This window comes from Scyliorhinus torazame, chromosome 7, assembly GCF_047496885.1.
Source record: "Scyliorhinus torazame isolate Kashiwa2021f chromosome 7, sScyTor2.1, whole genome shotgun sequence".
Taxonomy (NCBI): Eukaryota; Metazoa; Chordata; class Chondrichthyes; order Carcharhiniformes; family Scyliorhinidae; genus Scyliorhinus; species Scyliorhinus torazame.
Genome location: NC_092713.1, coordinates 299197014 through 299218737, shown reverse-complemented (window position 1 = coordinate 299218737; position 21724 = coordinate 299197014). Strand labels below are relative to the sequence as shown.

Sequence of the window (21724 nt, the reverse complement as noted above, 5' to 3'; positions counted from 1 at the left end):
CTTCTTAAAACAATATGTAGACAGTCCAACTAGGGAAGGGGCTGTACTGGACCTGGTATTGGGGAATGAGCCCGGCCAGGTGGTAGAAGTTTCAGTAGGGGAGCATTTCGGGAACAGTGACCACAATTCAGTAAGTTTTAAAGTGCTGGTGGACAAGGATAAGAGTGGTCCTAGGGTGAATGTGCTAAATTGGGGGAAGGCTAATTATAACAATATTAGGCGGGAACTGAAGAACCTAGATTGGGGGCGGATGTTTGAGCGTAAATCAACATCTGACATGTGGGAGGCTTTCAAGTGTCAGTTGAAAGGAATTCAGGACCGGCATGTTCCTGTGAGAAAGAAGGATAAATACGGCAATTTTCGGGAACCTTGGATAATGAGAGATATTGTAGGCCTCGTCAAAACGAAAAAGGATGCATTTGTCAGGGCTAAAAGGCTGGGAACAGACAAAGCCTGTGTGGAATATAAGGAAAGTAGTAAGGAACTTAAGCAAGGAGTCAGGAGGGTTAGAAGGGGTCATGAAAAGTCATTGGCAAATAGGGTTAAGGAAAATCCCAAGGCTTTTTACACGTACATAAAAAGAGGTAGCCAGGGAAAGGGTTGGCCCACTGAAGGATAGGCAAGGAAATCTATGTGTGGAGCCAGAGGAAATGGGCGAGGTACTAAATGAATACTTTGCATCAGTATTCGCCAAAGAGAAGGAATTGGTAGATGTTGAGTCTGGGGAAGGGTGTGTAGATAGCCTGGGTCACATTGAGATCCAAAAAGACGAGGTGTTGGGCATCTTGAAAAATATTAAGGTAGATAAGTCCCCAGGGTCTGATGGGATCTACCCCAGAATACTGAAGGAGGCTGGAGAGGAAATTGCTGAGGCCTTGACAGAAATCTTTGGATCCTCACTGTCTTCAGGTGATGTCCCGGAGGACTGGAGAATAGCCAATGTTGTTCCTCTGTTTAAGAAGGGTAGCAAGGATAATCCAGGGAACTACAGGCTGGTGAGCCTTACGTCAGTGGTAGGGAAATTACTGGAGAGAATTCGTTGAGACAGGATCTACTCCCATTTGGAAGCAAATGGACGTATTAGTGAGAGGCAGCATGGTTTTGTGAAGGGGAGGTCGTGTCTCACTAACTGGATTGAGTTTTTCGAGGAGGTCACAAAGATGATTGATGCAGGTAGGGCAGTGGACGTTGTCTATATGGACTTCAGTAAGGCCTTTGACAAGGTCCCTATGGTAGACTAGTACAAAAGGTGAAGTCACACGGGATCAGGGGTGAGCTGGCAAGGTGGATACAGAACTGGCTAGGTCATAGAAGGCAGAGAGTAGCAATGGAAGGGTGCTTTGCTAATTGGAGGGCTGTGACTAGTGGTGTTCCGCAGGGATCAGTGCTGGGACCTTTGCTGTTCGTAGTATATATAAATGATTTGGAGGAAAATGTAACTGGTCTGATTAGTAAGTTTGCAGACGACACAAAGGTTGGTGGAATTGCGGATAGCGATGAGGACTGTCAGAGGATACAGCAGGATTTAGATTGTTTGGAGACTTGGGCGGAGAGATGGTAAATGGAGCTTAATCCGGACAAATGTGAGGTAATGCATTTTGGAAGGTCTAATGCAGGTAGGGAATATACAGTGAATGGTAGAACACTCAAGAGTATTGAAAGTTAGAGAGATCTAGGTGTACAGGTCCACAGGTCACTGAAAGGGGCAACACAGGTGGAAAAGGTAGTCAAGAAGGCATACGGTATGCTTGCCTTCATTGACCGGGGCATTGAGTATAAGAATTGGCAAGTCATGTTGCAGCTGTATAGAACCTTAGTTAGGCCACACTTGGAGTATAGTGTTCAATTCTGGTCACCACACTACCAGAAGGATGTGGAGGCTTTAGAGAGGGTGCAGAAGAGATTTACCAGAATGTTGCCTGGTATGGAGGGCATTAGCTATGAGGAGCGGTTGAATAAACTCGGTTTGTTCTCACTGGAACGAGGTTGAGGGGCGACCTGATAGAGGTCTACAAAATTATGAGGAGCATAGACAGAGTGGATCGTCAGAGGCTTTTCCCCAGGGTAGAGGGGTCAATTACTAGGGGGGCATAGGTTTAAGGTGAGAGGGGCAAGGTTTAGAGTAGATGTAACAGGCAAGTTTTTTTACACAGAGGGTAGTGGGTGCCTGGAACTCACTACCGGAGGAGATGGTGGAAGCAGGGACGATAGTGACATTTAAGGGGCATCTTGACAAATACATGAATAGGATGGGAATAGAGGGATACGGACCCACGAAGTGTAGAAGATTGGTCAGCATGGTCGGCACGGGCTTGGAGAGCCGAAGGGCCTGTTCCTGTGCTGTACTTTTCTTTGTTCTTTGTTCTCTGTCAACTTCAACTTTTTTTGATACTGTCAAGGAATGTGAGCATCATTGGTTAGGCCAGCAGTTGTTGCTCTTCTCCAACTACCCTTAAGGTGCATCTTCTTGAACCGCTGAACTTGAGGATTTTAACCCAGCAACAGCAAAGAGGCAATTAAAATAATATCAGGTCCTGCGCTCAGCTGAGAAAACCGTTTACTATTCCAGGATCACACAGAAGGAAAAGTTAACAGCCAATTTGATTTTCTATTGCAAGTAGTCTTATGAAATCGACACACCCTCTTTCCTCCAACAATAAGTGCAAAGGTCTCACGAACTCTGCCACTCACGTTGAGACCACACAGTTTCTGCCCTTCTACTTACCTCACTTCCTCTAGTCAACCGGGCCAAGCTTCTGCCAAATAATCCCCCCCAAGCCCCAGACTCGGATCTTCCTAAGTTTCGTTATCTCCCCTTGAGCCCCTCTCGTAGCTCATGTTGTACATTAGACTCACCTCTTGATCTCGTGACCCTACTCCCACTACTGATAACTCAAATTTCTTTCCTGGCTCCCCTAGTTAGCTGATAGTCAATAGATTGGTCAATAGGTCTTTAGATTCAGTTCCTCCCTCCTTCAAACGCCACGGTCACCCCGCTCTTCAAAATCCAACCCTCGACCCGACAAGGCTTCACAAACTGCTGATCATCTCCAACCTCTTTCCTCTCCAAAGTCCTTGAATACTTTGCCGTTTTCTAAATTCAACCTCACCTTTCCTGGAACTTGATGTTCCAATTCGTCCAATCAGGTTTCCACCTCTGCACCCGTGCTGAAACAGGGTGACAGTGGCAGATTTGAAGGAGGGAGAAACTGAATCTAAAGTCACAATGACATACTGAAACTGACAAAGACAAACCAATGCAACTTGGATTTCTCACCCCTCTGCAGTTGATTTGGGCCAAAATTCTGGAATTCCCTCCTGAACAATACTATGGGTGTACCTACACTACATGGACTGCAGCAGTTCAAGAAGGCAGCTCACCACCATCTTCTGAAGGGCAATTAGGGGCGGGCAATAAACGCTGGCCTTGTTGCTGACGCCACGGCTCACGAATTAATTTTTTTTTTTTTAAATACTCTCCTCCAATGTTTTTCCACCATTGTCCAGTTGGGTGGCAGCGCTTGGCTCCATTCTTATCTTTCTAATGGTAGGTCAAGAATCATCTACAATGGCTTCTCTTCCTGCTCCTGCACGGTTAACTCTGGGGGCCCCCCCAAGAATTTCCTTGGCCCTTCCTATTTCTTATCTACACGCTGCCCCATAGCGACATCATCCAAAAAGGTGCCAGGTTTCCACATATATGCTGACGAAAGTTGACTGACACCTTTCTCGACCGCTCCATGGTCTGAAAATTATCTCACTATTTGGTTGACATCCAGTACTGAATGAGTAAGAAATGTCTACAATTAAATTATGGGAAGGATGAAGCCATTATCTGTGGTCCCTGCCACAAACTTCACTCCTCACGCAACTCCATTCCTATCCACTCAACTATGCTGCTCACAACTCTGGTGCCATATTTGACCCTGATATGACCCTGATATGAGCATTCCATCTCAGAATCATAGAATCCCTACAGTGCAGGAGGCCATTCGGCCTCTCAAGTTTGCATCGACCCTCCGAAAGATCATCTTAACTAGGTCCATTTCACTCTCCATCCCCGTAACCCCACATAACATATTTGTGCTATTATGAAGACTGTCTATTTCGACCACCGTAACACTGCCCAATTTAACTTCTGCCTCAACTCATCTGCAAGTGAAACCGTTATCCATGTCTTTGTCATCCCTAGACTTGACTATTCCTGACCAGCCTTCCACACAAGGTTTAAAATCCTGTTGTCCATGTCCAAATTCACCAAATCCCATTCACTCATACCTCTGTGCTCGCCATTGACACCCACTGAAGCAGCATCACGAGTTTAAAAATTCTCCAATGTTTTCAAATTCGCCATGGCCCTAGAAAATCCCTACATTCCTCCTTAGCTCTGTAATCTCTCCTCTCTCCTCCCCCCCCCCCCCCCCCCCCCCGCCGCAGAACCAGCTGAGATTCCTGCTCTCCTCCAATTCTGACCTCGACCATCCCTGATTTTAATTTCACCATCACAGCTGAATGTGGACCGATGCACTGGATTTTTCAACCAAGCCTTTCTACATCTCATTGCTCCTTGAAGACGCTCCTTGAAAGCTAGCTCTTTGACCAAGATTTTGCTCACCCAACCTAATATCTCCTTTTGTAGCACTGTATCATATTTGTTTTATGGTGTCCACAAAATGTCTTGGGACATTTAATTGCAATAAAGGTGCTGCATAAAAACAAGTTGTTACATTCCCATTTCAACCTGTTTTTAAACATTGACAACTGAACTTACACATAGCCTGTTCCACCAACCCTGCTCCACCAAGCACATTCTCAACAAAGCAATTCCACTCAATAACAATACAAGACACCAACCATACTGACACAAGACTGTAACGTTACTGTAACACTACCCTGACATCCCCCCCGTGTAACATTACCCTGAGATCGTCCCTCATTGTAACATTACCCAGAGACCCCCCTCACTGTAACATTACCCCCAAATTCCCCCTCACTGTAACATTACCCCCAAATTCCGCCTCCTCACTGTAACATTACCCGGAAATCCCCCCTCTCTTTAACATTACCCTCAGATTCCCCCCTCACTGTAACATTACCTGGAGATCCCCCGTCACTGTAACATTACCTGGAGATCCCCCCTCACTGTAACATTACCTGGAGATCCCCCCTCACTGTAACATAACCCCGAGATTAGCCCTCACTGTAACATTACCCTGAGATTCTCTTCCTCACTGTAACGTTACCCTGAGATCCCCCCTCACTGTAACAGTCCCCCAAGATCCCCCCCGTCACTGTAACATTACCGAGATCCCCGTCACTGTAACATCACCCGGAGATCCACCCCTCACTGTAACACTAACCAGAGATCCCTCCTCACTGTAACATTACCCAGAGATCCCCCCTCACTGAAACATGACCCCAAGATCGCCCCTCACTGTAACATTACCCTGCGATCCCCCCCTCACTGTAACATTACCCTCAGACCCCTCCTCATTGTAACACTACCCGGAGATCCCTCCTCACTGTAACTTTACCCTGAGAACCCCTCACTGTAACATTACCCTGAGATCCCCCCTCACTGTAACATTAACCAGAGATCTCCCCACATTGTAACATTACCCTGAGGACCCCCCTCACTGTAACATTACCCGGAGATCCCACCCTCACAGTAACTTTACCCGGAGATCCCCCCTCACTGTAACATTACCGGGAGATCCCCCCTCACTGTAACATTACCCAGAGATCCCCCCCTCACTGTAACATTACCCAGAGATCCCCCCACACTGTAACATTACCCGGAGATCCCTCCCCTCACTGTAACATTACCCTGAGATCCCCCCTCACTGTAACATTACCGGGAGATCCCCCCACACTGTAACATTACCGGGAGATCCCCCCTCACTGTAACATTACCGGGAGATCCCCCCTCACTGTAACATTACCCAGAGATCCCCCCCTCACTGTAACATTACCTCGAGATCCCCCCTCACTGTAACATTCCCCTGAGATCCCGCCTCCTCACTGTAACATTACCCGGAGATACCCCCTCACTGTAACTTTGTCCTCACATCCCCCCTCACTAACATTTCCCTGACATCCCCCCTGTGTAACATTACCCTGAGATCGGCCCTCACTGCAACATTACCCGGAGATTACTCCCTCACTGTAACATTACCCTGAGATCCTCCCTCACTGTAACTTTACCCTGAGATCCCCCTCACTGTAACATTACCCTGAGCCCCACCTCATTGTAACATTACCCCGAGATCCCCCCTCACTGTAACGTTACCCTGAGATTCCCTGCTCACTGTAACATTACCCGGAGATCCACCCCCCCCACTGTAACATGACCCTGAGATCACCCCTCACTGTAACATTATCCTGAGATCCTCCACCTCACTGTAACATGACCCTGACATCCCCCCCCCCCCCCCACTGCAACATTTCCATGAGGTCCCCCCTCACTGTAACATTACCCTGAGATCCCCCCTCACTGTAACATTACCGGGAGATCCCCCCTCACTGTAACATTACCGGGAGATCCCCCCTCACTGTAACATTACCCAGAGATCCCCCCCTCACTGTAACATTACCCAGAGATCCCCCCACACTGTAACATTACCCGGAGATCCCTCCCCTCACTGTAACATTACCCTGAGATCCCCCCTCACTGTAACATTACCGGGAGATCCCCCCACACTGTAACATTACCGGGAGATCCCCCCTCACTGTAACATTACCGGGAGATCCCCCCTCACTGTAACATTACCCAGAGATCCCCCCCTCACTGTAACATTACCTCGAGATCCCCCCTCACTGTATCATTCCCCTGAGATCCCGCCTCCTCACTGTAACATTACCCGGAGATACCCCCTCACTGTAACATTGTCCTCACATCCCCCCTCACTAACATTACCCTGAGATCGGCCCTCACTGCAACATTACCCGGAGATTACTCCCTCACTGTAACATTACCCTGAGATCCTCCCTCACTGTAACATTACCCTGAGATCCCCCTCACTGTAACATTACCCTGAGCCCCACCTCATTGTAACATTACCACGAGATCCCCCCTCACTGTATCATTACCCGGAGATCCACCCCCCGACTGTAACATTACCCTGAGGTCCCCGCTCACTGTAACATTACCCTGAGCCCCACCTCATTGTAACATTACCCCGAGATCCCCCCTCATTGTAACATTACCCTGAGATCCCCCCTCACTGTAACATTACCCTGCGACGCCCCCCCCCCTGTAACATTACCCTCAGATTCTCCCTCACTAATATTACCTGGAGATCCACCCTCACTGTAGCATCACCCTGAGATTCCCCCCTCACTGTAACATGACCCTGAGATCACCCCTCACTGTAACATTATCCTGAGATCCTCCACCTCACTGTAACATGACCCTGACATCCCCCCCCCCACTGCAACATTTCCATGAGGTCCCCCCTCACTGTAACATTACCCCGAGATCCCCCCTCACTGTAGCATTACCCCGAGATCCCCCCTCACTGTAACATTACCCTGAGATCCTCCCTCACTGTAACATTACCCTGAGATCCCCCTCACTGTAACATTACCCTGAGCCCCACCTCATTGTAACATTACCCCGAGATCCCCCCTCACTGTAACGTTACCCTGAGATTCCCTGCTCACTGTAACATTACCCGGAGATCCACCCCCCCCACTGTAACATGACCCTGAGATCACCCCTCACTGTAACATTATCCTGAGATCCTCCACCTCACTGTAACATGACCCTGACATCCCCCCCCCCCCCCCCACTGCAACATTTCCATGAGGTCCCCCCTCACTGTAACATTACCCTGAGATCCCCCCTCACTGTAACATTACCGGGAGATCCCCCCTCACTGTAACATTACCGGGAGATCCCCCCTCACTGTAACATTACCCAGAGATCCCCCCCTCACTGTAACATTACCCAGAGATCCCCCCACACTGTAACATTACCCGGAGATCCCTCCCCTCACTGTAACATTACCCTGAGATCCCCCCTCACTGTAACATTACCGGGAGATCCCCCCACACTGTAACATTACCGGGAGATCCCCCCTCACTGTAACATTACCGGGAGATCCCCCCTCACTGTAACATTACCCAGAGATCCCCCCCTCACTGTAACATTACCTCGAGATCCCCCCTCACTGTAACATTCCCCTGAGATCCCGCCTCCTCACTGTAACATTACCCGGAGATACCCCCTCACTGTAACATTACCCGGAGATACCCCCTCACTGTAACATTGTCCTCACATCCCCCCTCACTAACATTTCCCTGACATCCCCCCTGTGTAACATTACCCTGAGATCGGCCCTCACTGCAACATTACCCGGAGATTACTCCCTCACTGTAACATTACCCTGAGATCCTCCCTCACTGTAACATTACCCTGAGATCCCCCTCACTGTAACATTACCCTGAGCCCCACCTCATTGTAACATTACCAGGAGATCCCCCCTCACTGTAACATTACCCTGAGATCCCCCCACACTGTAACATTACCCGGAGATCCCTCCCCTCACTGTAACATTACCCTGAGATCCCCCCTCACTGTAACATTACCGGGAGATCCCCCCACACTGTAACATTACCGGGAGATCCCCCCTCACTGTAACATTACCGGGAGATCCCCCCTCACTGTAACATTACCCAGAGATCCCCCCCTCACTGTAACATTACCTCGAGATCCCCCCTCACTGTAACATTCCCCTGAGATCCCGCCTCCTCACTGTAACATTACCCGGAGATACCCCCTCACTGTAACATTGTCCTCACATCCCCCCTCACTAACATTTCCCTGACATCCCCCCGTGTAACATTACCCTGAGATCGGCCCTCACTGCAACATTACCCGGAGATTACTCCCTCACTGTAACATTACCCTGAGATCCTCCCTCACTGTAACATTACCCTGAGATCCCCCTCACTGTAACATTACCCTGAGCCCCACCTCATTGTAACATTACCACGAGATCCCCCCTCACTGTAACATTACCCTGAGATCCCCCTCACTGTAACATTACCCTGAGCCCCACCTCATTGTAACATTACCACGAGATCCCCCCTCACTGTATCATTACCCGGAGATCCACCCCCCGACTGTAACATTACCCTGAGGTCCCCGCTCACTGTAACATTACCCTGAGCCCCACCTCATTGTAACATTACCCCGAGATCCCCCCTCACTGTAACATTACCCTGAGATCCCCCATCACTGTAACATTACACCGAGATCCCCCCTCACTGTAACATTACCCAGGGATCCCCCCACACTGTAACATTACCCGGAGATCCCTCCCCTCACTGTAACATTACCCTGAGATCCCCCCTCACTGTAACATTACCGGGAGATCCCCCCTCACTGTAACATTACCTGGAGATCCCCCCTCACTGTAACATTACCCAGAGATCCCCCCCCTCACTGTAACATTACCCAGAGATCCCCCCTTCACTGTAACATTACCCTCATATTTCCCCCTCACTGTAACATAACCCTCATATTCCCCCACTAATATTACCTGGAGATCCCCCTCACTGTAACATTATCCCGAGATCCCCCCTCACTGTAACATTCCCCTGAGATCCCGCCTCCTCACTGTAACATTACCCGGAGATACCCCCTCACTGTAACATTGTCCTCACATCCCCCCTCACTAACGTTTCCCTGACATCCCCCCTGTGTAACATTACCCTGAGATTGGCGCTCACTGCAACATTACCCGGAGATTACTCCCTCACTGTAACATTACCCCGAGATCCTCCCTCACTGTAACATTACCCTGAGATCCCCCTCACTGTAACATTACCCTGAGCCCCACCTCATTGTAACATTACCACGAGATCCCCCCTCACTGTAACATTACTCTGAGATCCTCCCTCACTGTAACATTACCCTGAGATCCCCCTCACTGTAACATTACCCTGAGCCCCACCTCATTGTAACATTACCCCGAGATCCCCCCTCACTGTAACGTTACCCTGAGATTCCCTTCTCACTGTAACATTACCCGGAGATCCACCCCCCCCACTGTAACATTACCCCGAGATCCCCCCTCACTGTAACATTACCCTGAGATCCCCCATCACTGTAACATTACCCGGAGATCCCCCCTCACTGTAACATTACCCTGAGATCCCCCCCCCCACTGTAACATTCCCGAGATCCCGCCTCCTCACCGTAACATTATCCAGAGATACACACTCACTGTAACATTGTCCTCACATCCCCCCTCACTAACATTTCCCTGACATCCCCCAGTGTATCATTACCCTGAGATCGGTCCTCACTGCAACATTACCCTGAGATCCTCCCTCACTGTAACATTACCCTGAGATCCCCCTCACTGTAACATTACCCTGAGATCCCCCCCCACTGTAACATTACCCTCAGATCCCCCCTCACTGTAACATGACCCTGAGATCACCCCTCACTGTAACTCTACCCTGAGATCCCTCCTCACTGTAACATTACGTTCAGAACCCCCCTCACTGTAACATTACCCTGAGATCGCCCCTCACTGTAACATTACTCGGAGATCCCCCATCACTGAAACATTACCCTGAGGTCCCCCTCACTGAAACATTACCCTGAGGTCCCCCTCACTGAAACATTACCCTGAGATTCCCCCCCCCCCCCCTCACTGTAACATTACCTGGAGATCCCCCCTCACTGTAACATTACCCTGAGATGCCCCCCTCACTGCGACATTACCCTCAGATTCCCCCCCTCACTGTAACATTACTACCCTGAGATCCCCCCTCACTGTAACATTACCGGGAGATTCCCCCTCACTGTAACACTACCCTGAGATCCCCCCTCACTGTAACATTACCCAGAGATCCCCTCTCACTGTAACATTAACTTGAGATCCCCCCTCACTGTAACATTACCCTGAGATTCCCCCCTCACTGCAACATTACCCTGAGATCGCCTCTCACTGTAACATTACCTCGCGATCCCCCCTCAGTGTAACATGACTCTGACATCCTCCCCTCACTGTAACATTACCCTGAGATCCCCCCCTCACTGTAACATTACCCTGAGCTCCCACCTCACTGTAACATTACCCTCAGATTCCCCCCTCACTGTAACATTACCCAGAGACCCCCCCTCACTGTAACATTACCCTCAGATTGCCCCCTCACTGTAACATTACCCTGACATCCTCCCCTCACTGTAATACTACCCAGAGATCCCCCTTCACTGTAACACTACCCTGAGATCCCCCCTCACTGTAACATTATAACATTACCCTGAGATTGCCCCTCACTGGAACATTACCCCGCGATCCCCCCCTCACTGTAACATTAGCCTAATAAACCCCCCCCTCACTGTAATATTACCTGGAGATTCCCCCCTCACTGTAACATTACCCGGAGATCCCCCCCTCATTGTAACACTACCCGGAGATCCCCCCTCACTGTAACATTACCCCGAGAACCCCTCTCACTGTAACATTACCCCGAGAACCCCTCTCACTGTAACATTACCCTGAGAACCCCTCTCACTGTAGCATTACCGCAAGACCACTCCTCACTGAGATCGCCCCTCCTTGGAACATTACCCCGAGATCTCCCCCTCACTGTAACATTACCCTGAGGTCCCACCTCACTGTAACATTACCCTGAGATTCTCCCTCACTGTAACATTACCCTGAGATTCTCCCTCACTGTAACAATGTCCCATTGGGCAGACGCAGCATGGGTTCATAAAGGGCAGGTCGTGCCTAATTAATTTAGTGGAACCTTTTGAGGACATTACCCGTGCGGTAAATCACAGGGAGCCAATGGATGTGGTATATCTGGATTTCCAGGAAGCCTTTGACAAGGTGCCACACAAAAGGTTGCTGCATAAGATCAAGATGCATGGCATTAAGGGGAAAGTAGTAGCATGGATAGAGGATTGGTTAATTAATAGAAAGCAAAGAGTGGGGATTAATGGATGTTTATCTTGTTGGCAACCAGTAGCTAGTGGTGTTCCTCGGGGATCAGTGTTGGGCCAACAATTGTTCACAATTTACATAGATGATTTGGAGTTGGGGATCAAGGGCAATGTGTCCAAGTTTGCATACGACACGAAGATGAGTAGTAAAGCAAAAAGTGCAGAGGATCCTGGAAGTCTGCAGAGGGATTTGGATAGGCTAAGTGAATGGGCTATGGTCTGGCAGATGGAATACAATGTGAAGTTATCAATTTTGGTAGGAATAACAGCAAAGGGGATTATTATTTAAATGATAAAATATTAAAACATGCTGCTGTGCAGAGCGACCTGGGTGTGCTAGTGCATGAGTCGCAAAAAATTGGTTTACTGGTGCATCAGGTGATTAAGGCGGCGAATGGAATTTTGTCCTTCATTGCTCGAGGAATGGAGTTTAAGACTAGGGAGGTTATGCTGCAATTGTATAAGGTGTTAGTGAGGCCACACCTGGAGTATAGTGTTCAGTTTTGGTCTCCTTACTTGAGAAAGGACGTACTGGCACTGGAGGGCTGGCAGAGGAGATTTACTAGGTTAATCCCAGAGCTGAAGGGGTTGGATTATGAGGAGAGGTCGAGTAGACTGGGACTGTACTCGTTGGAATTTAGAAGAATGAGGGGGGAATCTTATAGAAACATATAAAATTATGAAGGGAATAGATAGGATAGATGCGGGCAGGTTGTTTCCACTGGCGTGTTAAAGCAGAACTAGGGGGCATAGCCTCAAAAAAAGGGGAAGTAGATTTAGGACTGAGTTTAGGAGGAACTTCTTCACCCAAAGGGTTGTGAATCTATGGAATTCCTTGCCCAGTGAAGGAGTAGAGGCTCCTTCATTAAATGTTTTTACCATAAAGATAGATAGATTTTGAAGAATAACGGGATTAAGGGTTATGGTGTTCGGGCCGGGAAGTGGAGCTGAGTCCACAAAAGATCAGCCATGATCTCATTGAGTGGCGGAGGAGGCTCGAGGGGCCAAATGTCCTACTCCTGCTCCTAGTTCTTATTTTCTTATTACCTTGAGATCATCCCTCACTGTAACATTACCCCGAGGTTCCCCCTCACTGTAACATTACTCCGAGGTCCCCCCTCACTGTAACATTACCCCGAGGTTCCCCCCCCCACTGTAACATTTGCACTGAGTGCTGAATTTGGTGCATTTGAGTGCTATAGTAAGAGTTTGGTGACCGAGGGAGTATAAGGCTTCATTTTTATCTCAAGTTTAGTCTTTCTTTTATTTAGTTAACTAACTTAAAAGTTGCTGTTTGGTTGAGAAGGTGAATTTTCAATCAGCTTTAAACAAGCTTCTACTTGAAGGCACTTGTAGCTGGAGCTTGTTCATTAGTTAATTGGATTAGGCCAGTTTTCAGAGGCTAGATTCACAGTATAAAAGTGATCCCCTACAGTGCAGACTTTGTTTGCACTGAGTGCTGAATTTGGTGCATTTGAGTGCTATAGTGAGAGTTTGGTGACTGAGGGAGTGCTGAATTTGGTGCATTTGAGTGCGATAGTGAGAGGTTGGTGACTGAGGGAGTGCTGAATTTGGTGCATTTGAGTGCTATAGTGAGAGTTTGGTGACTGAGGGAGTGCTGAATTTGGTGCATTTGAGTGCTATAGTAAGAGTTTGGTGACCGAGGGAGTTAGGTGAGGAGGGAGTAAGGTGCTCCTTTCATTTTATTTCCGACATTTCCGCAAAGAGTGAGAAGAGAGCCAGGAGTTTACAGAAAGTGTAGCTGACTGGGAGCAGAGTCGGAGGGCGGAGATCTAGTTAGTCCACAGGGCAGCTATATTCTGTCAGGTAAGAGGGGATGGAGGCTAGGCCAGTTGCATGCTCCTCCTGTAGGATGTGGGTGGTGAGGGATACCACCGGTGTCCCCGCTGACTATACCTGTGGGAAGTGCACCCAACTTCAGCTCCTCAAAGACCGTGTTAGGGAACTGGAGCTGAAGCTGGATGAACTTCGGATCATCCGGGAGGCAGAGGGGGTGATTGAGAAGAGTTACAGGGAGGTAACCACACCCAAGGTACAGGACAAGAATAGCTGGGTTACAGTCAGGGGGAAAAAAACAAACAGGCAGACAGGGCAGGGATCCCTCGTGGCCGTTCCCCTTCAAAACAAGTATACCGTTTTGGATGCTGTTGAGGGGGGGGGGGGGGGGGGGGATGACCTACCGGGGGAAGGCCCTACTGAGGTAGTATGGGTTGAAGTCAGAAATAGGAAAGGAGCATTCTATAGGCCCCCCAATAGTAGCAGAGATGTGGAGGAACAGATTGGGAAACAGATTTTGGAAAGGTGCAGAAGTCACAGGGTAGTCATAGGTGACTTTAACTCCCCAAATATTGAGTGGAAACTCTTTCGATCAAATAGTTTGGATGGGGTGGTGTTTGTGCAGTGTGTCCAGGAAGCTTTTCTAACACAGTATGTAGATTGTCCGACCAGAGGAGGGGCAATATTGGATTTAGTACTTGGTAATGAACCAGGGAAAGTGATAGATTTGTTAGTGGGGGAGCATTTTGGAGATAGTGACCACAATTCTGTGACTTTCAGTTTAGTAATGGATAGGTGCGTGCAACAGGGCAAGGTTTACAATTGGGGGAAGGGTAAATACGATGTTGTCAGACAAGAATTGAAGTGCATAAGTTGGGAACATAGGCTGTCAGGGAAGGACACAAGTGAAATGTGGAACTTGTTCAAGGAACAGGTACTACGTGTCCCTGCCAGGCAGGGAAGAGATGGTCGAGTGAGGGAACCATGGTTGACAAGAGAGGTTGAATGTCTTGTTAAGAGCAAAAATGAGACTTATGTAAGGCTGTGGAAACAAGGTTCAGACAGGGCATTGGAGGGATACAAGATAGCCAGGAGGGAACTGAAGAAAGGGATGAGAGCTAAGAGAGGGCATTAACAATCTTTGGCGGGTAGGATCAAGGAAAACCCCAAGGCCTTTTACACATATGTGAGAAATATGAGAATGACTAGAGCGAGGGTAGGTCAGATCAAGGACAGTAGCGGGAGATTGTGTATTGAGTCTGAAGAGATAGGAGAGGTCTTGAACGAGTACTTTTCTTCTGTATTTACAAATGAGAGGGGCCATATTGTTGGAGAGGACAGTGTGAAACAGATTGGTAAGCTTGAGGAAATAATTGTTAGGAAGGAAGATGTGTTGGGCATTTAGAAAAACTTGAGGATAGACAAGTCCCCCGGGCCTGACGGGATATATCCAAGGATTCTATGGGAAGCAAGAGATGAAATTGCAGAGCCGTTGGCAATGATCTTTTCGTCCTCACTGTCAACAGGGGTGGTACCAGGGGATTGGAGAGTGGCGAATGTCGTGCCCCTGTTCAAAAAAGGGACTAGGGATAACCCTGGGAATTACAGGCCAGTTAGTCTTACTTCGGTGGTAGGCAAAGTAATGGAAAGGGTACTGAAGGATAGGATTTCTGAGCATCTGGAAAGACACTGCTTGATTAGGGATAGTCAGCACGGATGTGAGGGGTCGGTCTTGCCTTACAAGTCTTATTGAATCCTTTGAGAAGGTGACCAAGCATGTGGATGAAGGTAAAGCAGTGGATGTAGTGTACATGGATTTTAGTAAGGCATTTGATAAGGTTCCCCATGGTAGGCTTCTGCAGAAAGTAAGGAGGCATGGGATAGTGGGAAATTTGGCCAGTTGGATAACAAACTGGCTAACCGATAGAAGTCAGAGAGTGGTGGTGGATGGCAAATATTCAGCCTGGATCCCAGTTACCAGGGATCAGTTCTGGGTCCTCTGCTGTTTGTGATTTTCATTAATGACTTGGATGAGGGAGTTGAAGGGTGGGTCAGTAAATTTGCAGACGATACGAAGATTGGTGGAGTTGTGGATAGTAAGGAGGGCTGTTGTCGGCTGCAAAGAGACATAGATAGGATGCAGAGCTGGGCTGAGAAGTGGCAGATAACCCTGAAAAGTGTGAGGTTGTCCATTTTGGAAGGACAAATATGAATGCGGAATACAGGGTTAACGGTAGAGTTCTTGGCAATGTGGAGGAGCAGAGAGATCTTGGGGTCTATGTTCATACATCTTTGAAAGTTGCCACTCAAGTGGATAGAGCTGTGAAGAAGTCCTATGGTGTGCTCGCGTTCATTAACAGAGGGATTGAATTTATGAGCCGTGAGGTGATGATGCAACTGTACAAAACTTTGGTAAGGCCACGTTTGGAGTACTGTGTACACTTCTGGTCGCCTAATTGTAGGAAGGATGTGGAAGCTTTGGAAAAGGTGCAAAGAAGTTTTACCAGGATGTTGCCTGGAATGGAGAGTAGGTCTTACGAGGAAAGGTTGAGGGTGCTAGGCCTTTTCTCATTAGAACGGAGAAGGAGGAGGGGCGACTTGATAGAGGTTTATAAGATGACCAGGGGAATAGATAGAGTAGACAGTCAGAGACTTTTTCCCCGGGTGGAACAAACCATTACAAGGGGACATAAATTTAAGGTGAAAGGTGGAAGATATAGGAGGGATATCAGAGGTAGGTTCTTTACCCAGAGAGTAGTGGGGGCATGGAATGCACTGCCTGTGGAAGTAGTTGAGTCGGAAATATTAGTGACCTTCAAGCAGCTATTGGATAGGTACATGGATTACGGTAAAATGATATAGCGTAGATTTATTTGTTCTTAAGGGCAGCACGGTAGCATTGTGGATAGCACAATTGCTTCACAGCTCCAGGGTCCCAGGTTCGATTCCGGCTTGGATCACTTTCTGTGCGGAGTCTGCACATCCTCCCAGTGTCTGCGTGGGTTTCCTCCCACAGTCCAAAGATATGCAGGTTAGGTGGATTGGCCATGATAAATTGCCCTTAATGTCGGGTGGAGCTGTTGAGTTTGGGTAGGGTGCTCTTTCCAAGAGCCGGTGCAGACTCGAAGGGCCGAATGGACTCCTTCGGCACTGTAAATTCAATGATAATCTATGATTAATCTAGGACAAAGGTTCGGCACAACGTCGTGGGCCGAAGGGCCTGTTTTGTGCTGTATTTTCTATGTTCTATGTTCTACATTACCCCGAGTTCCTTCTTCACGGTATCATTGCCTTGGGTTCCTTCCTCGTGGTAATATTACTCTGAGTATCCCCCTCACTGTAGTATTACCCTGCAAATCCCCTCAATGTAACATGATCGAGACCCCACTCGCCATGCTGTCCCTTCACTGTAACACTACCCAGAGGTCCCCCTCACTGCAACATTTCCCTGAGATCCCCCCTCACTGTAACATTACTCTGGGATTCCCGCTCACTGTAATATTACCCTGGAAATCCCCTCAATGTAACATGATCGTGACCCCACTCGCAATGCTTTTCCCTCACTGTAACACTACCCTGAGACCCCCCATCACTATAACATTACCCCAAGATCACCGCTCACTGTAACATTACCCTGAGATCGCCCCTCACTGTAACATTACCGAGATCCCTCCTTACTGTAACATTACCCTGAGATCACCGCTCACTGTAACATTACCCTGAGATCCCTCCTCACTGTAACATTACCCTGAGATTGCCCCTCACAGTAACATTACCCTGAGATCGCCCCTCACTGTAACATTACTCGGAGATCCCCCCTCACTGTAACATTACCCTGAGATCCCCCGTCACTGTAACATTACCCCGAGTTCCTTCTTCACGGTATCACTGCCTCGAGCTCCTTCCCTCTTGGTAATATTACTCTGAGATTCCCCCTCACTGCAATATACCCTGGAAACCCACTCAATGTAACATGATCGAGACCCCACTCGCCATGCTTTCCCTTCACTGTAACTTTACCCTGAATTTCTCCCTCACCGGACGATTACCTGGATATTTTGCTCACTGTAACATTTTCCATGGGATCTTTCCACTTCAATCTTATTTAACATTAAGGTTATCAAGTTGTTTCGAGAGGACATTCCTCTCAATCTGTGCAGCATCTAACCTGAAGGAGGACGTTCTTGGCCGGTGCTCTCTTGAATCCATCACCCAGCCCACATGGCTCTCAAGTGGAGGGTTTGAGCTGTGCCTTGTTTTCCGCTTCCGAGGAGTCTGTAATAAATGCCAATAACTCCAAAACTGGTCTTGAATATTGATACAATATCTCCTGCTCTTTACAGACTAAAGGAGCTGTTTGATCCTTTTTACTCAGAATGTTGTTGTCTGTATATTTAATCACATTTTAGAATTGTCTATGAGTGAAAGAGTACAAGAAGAAAACTGGACTTCCACAAAATACACAGCTCATTCCTCCATCAACTAAGTGGCTCTCGTGAACCCTGTCCTTTCGCACCACCATTGGCAGCCAAGCATTCAGAAGTCTATGGTTTGGGTTCCGGAATTTCCTCTCAACTCCACTCCAAACACTGTTCTCCATGAACAAGCTTTGTGTAACCTTCCAGATGACCTTGTTCTTTGGCTTGCCAGCAATTAGTGCCAGCCATGGTTCAGTCCACAGCACATTTTCACCCGAGACTCAGAAGGCTGTGGGGTCAAGTTCCATTCCAGAGGCTGGAGTCCACAATTTGGTCCCGAGGCAGCGGCGCCCTGCCCAAGGGGCGATCCCGAGGCAGTGCACCCCCCCCCCCCCCCGGAGGGGTGGCACCGTGGCAGCGGCACCTCGCCAGAGGATGGTCCCGAGGGAGTGCCACCCTGTCGGAAGCGCCTTACTTCAGATGAGACATTAATGGGCCCGTCAGTCCCCTCCTTTTGATGGAAAAGATAATGTTAAGATAGATGCTAAGGGCAGCACAGTGGTGCAGTGGTTAGCATTGCTGCCTCACAGCGTCAAGGTCCCAGGTTCGATCCCGGCTCTGGGTCACTGTCTGTGTGTAGTTTGCACATTCGCCCCGTGTTTGCGTGGATTTTAATTCCACAACCCAAAGATGTGTAGGGTAGGTGGATTGGCCACGCTAAATCGTGCCTTAATTGGAAAAAATGAATTGAGTACTCTAAATTTCAAACAAAAAAGATGGATGCTCGAAATCGGAAATGAAAAGAAAAAAAGTTGGAAATATTCAACAGGTCTGGCAGGATCTGTGAAACGAGAAACAGCTAATATTTTGCGTTGAATATATCTCGATGGAACTTCATACTCGACTCAACTCTTTTTCCATCAACAGAGGTTGCCAGATCTACTGAGTATTTCCAGCACTTTGGTTTATTGGACCCAACGACCACATGAGACCATCAGGAGGAGAGTAAGACAGTTGCCCCTGGGATCCTGATAAATATTTATGCTTCAGCCAATATGATTTAAAAAAAAGATTATCTGGTCATTATCACATTGCTGTTTCTGTGGTCTCACCTTGCACAAATTAGCCACCAAATTTCCTATCCTGCAAAAATGACTACACTTCAAAAGTACTTAATTGGTTGTGCAGTGCTTTGAGACGCCTGGAGGTGGTGAACGTGCTTTAGAAATTCAATTCCCTTCTCTCTTCAATCAAGCTTCTGTGATGCACCACTGGGACGTTCATTGTCTAAATGCATGGTGTTGCTTAAAGTCTTCACAACAACTACCATTTGGAGGATTGTCACTGAACTGTGGCTAAGACCGGTATACCCTTTACAAGAGGGGGTTCCTGTTAAGGGCTGCAAAAGTATTTGCATTTTTTATTCAAATTTTTTCAAAATAACCAAGCAACATACCCCCTTAGCTGTGGGCTGCTCTAAGTTTGTTTAAAAAAGTCCTTGAAAGTACAACCCCTTGCCAGTGTCTTACCTTTGCATCCAATGGCCTCCCTTCTTTCACAACAGGGTAAAATCTGGGTGTTTGACTTGGATCCTTTAACCTAGGTGTGCGAGGGGTGCGAGGGGTCCGTGCACCCCGATAGTTTGGTGATTCTGGTACAGTTGTTGGCAAAGATCGTGCCACACAAGACACTGGTGGTTCAGCTGCACCAAAAAGTTTATTGGCCAATGCATCTGTAGGTACTGGAAGCAGATATACGGTTTGGGTTATAGTATGCACTTGACACACAGACTAATGGTTTAAACTTCTAATGTTTAGCTTACAACATATAATAATGGAATATCCTTCTCTACAACCTTCAATAACTGAATAATACTTCTGAAACAAGGGGACCCAGATGTTTTTTGCCAGCTATCCAATTCTTTTGAGGGGTTTTGATAGGTCAAAAAGGAGAAACTGCTCCCTCTGCCTCATCTCCGATGTTCCCAGCCATGCCTTGCGCCAAACCCAAGAGCAACTGATGCAGAAGAGTGGGCTCTTATATTGACAAGCAGCTTGACAAGTGCCAAAAGTAAACAGATTGGAAGGCTGGTCGGCCTGTCGGGTTCCATTCCCTACATATCAGTGGCTCACAGAATGTTACCACACAGGAGGATATTCAACCCATCAATGAAACTATCCATCTAGTCTCAATCTCTGCTCTTCCTCCATACCCAATTGAGTTTTATTAATTTCATTTCTCATTCAAGGCGCCAGCCTATTAGTTCTTTCCCCCCAGAGTAAATGACTGGAGCCACGTGAGGTTCGGATGGGGGTATGAACCGATAAGATTTCCTTACCTTGCTGTGGCTTTGGTGGCCCAGGTGGAACTTCTTGGTTTGGATCAACAGGAGGTTCAGGGGTCAGAGTGTCAAACTCCTCTCTGCTGATCATATTCAGCTTCTTGAAATTTTCCACTTCTTGCTGCAAAGTAAAGAAACAGAGTGAGATACAGGCCAGAATATGTGCTCACGAGAGAAACATGGCGCGAGTAAGATAGAGCGAGAGACAGCATGAGGTCTTGGAATGGGGGGGGGCAAAAAAGAGCGTGATACAGACAGCAAGCGGGAGTGACGGGGCCGAGGGGTGGGAAGTAGATCAAGCCAGGGAGAGAGGGACAGCTATGGGGAGAAGTCAAGCGAGTGAGTGCGGGACGGGACTGAGAGGATGCGCCAAGTAAACAGGGTGGGCGGGGGAAAGTCAAAGAAGCATAACAGGGGAGGGGCTGAGCCAGCAGGATGGGTCAGGGAGAGGCTGAACGAGCGAGTGGGATGAGACAGGAAAGGGCCGAGGCAAGCAAGGCAGAGCATCGACTAGATTGAGCAAGTGAGATGGGGAGAGGGCACAAGGCGAATGTTAATGGCAGAGGCAGAAACAAAAGAGTGGGAAAAGTATGGAATGGTGTGCAAGACAAGAGACACCCGAGGGTACAGGTATATAAATCCCAGGTTTCAAGGCTGGGCTGCTAAATGTATAGGGGATACTTCCCTTTATAAGTAGAGGCATGGAGTATAAAAGCAAGGAAGTTATCCTAAAATCTTTATAAAACACTGGTTTGGCCTCAGCTAGAGCATTTTGTCTGATTCCAGGCCTCAGTCTTTAGGAAGGATGTCAAGGCCTTGCGGAGGATACAGAGAAGATTAAATAGAATGGTACATCAGGGATGAGGGGCTTCAGATATGCCAAGAGACTGGAATTGTTCCCTTTAGCAGAGACAGAAAAGGGAGATATACTCGAGACGTTCAAAATCAAGAGAGGGAAACAGTTTCCAGTGACGGGCGAGTCAGGTAGCAGAGGAAATTTTTAGAACCCGAGGCAGCGACATGAGGGAAACAATTCGCACCGAATTGTGTTTTGGAATAAAGGCTCTCGAAGCAGATTAATTCCCAACTTTCAAAAGGGGTTTGGATAAATATTTGAAGTGAAAAATTCTCAGGGCTACGGGGAGAGGGCAGCTCATTCTGTGAGCCACCAAAGGCCATAGGCTGCTTTCCCCTTTGAGG

The 21724-nt window shown here is 48.1% G+C and overlaps 1 protein-coding gene across 5 annotated transcripts in view; it reads right to left on the bottom strand.

The window, feature by feature from the left end:
- larp1 (La ribonucleoprotein 1, translational regulator) overlaps window positions 1-21724 on the bottom strand; it is a 202867-nt gene that overhangs the window by 43952 nt on the left and 137191 nt on the right. For all 5 annotated transcript variants that reach the window (XM_072512652.1, XM_072512653.1, XM_072512654.1 and 2 more), the window contains exons 13-15: window positions 20522-20645; window positions 19713-19924; window positions 17934-18040 (exon numbers count right to left, since the gene is read on the bottom strand). In XM_072512652.1, coding sequence (XP_072368753.1) covers window positions 17934-18040; window positions 19713-19924; window positions 20522-20645 — 443 coding nt within the window. The remainder of the gene's footprint in view (window positions 1-17933; window positions 18041-19712; window positions 19925-20521; window positions 20646-21724) is intronic.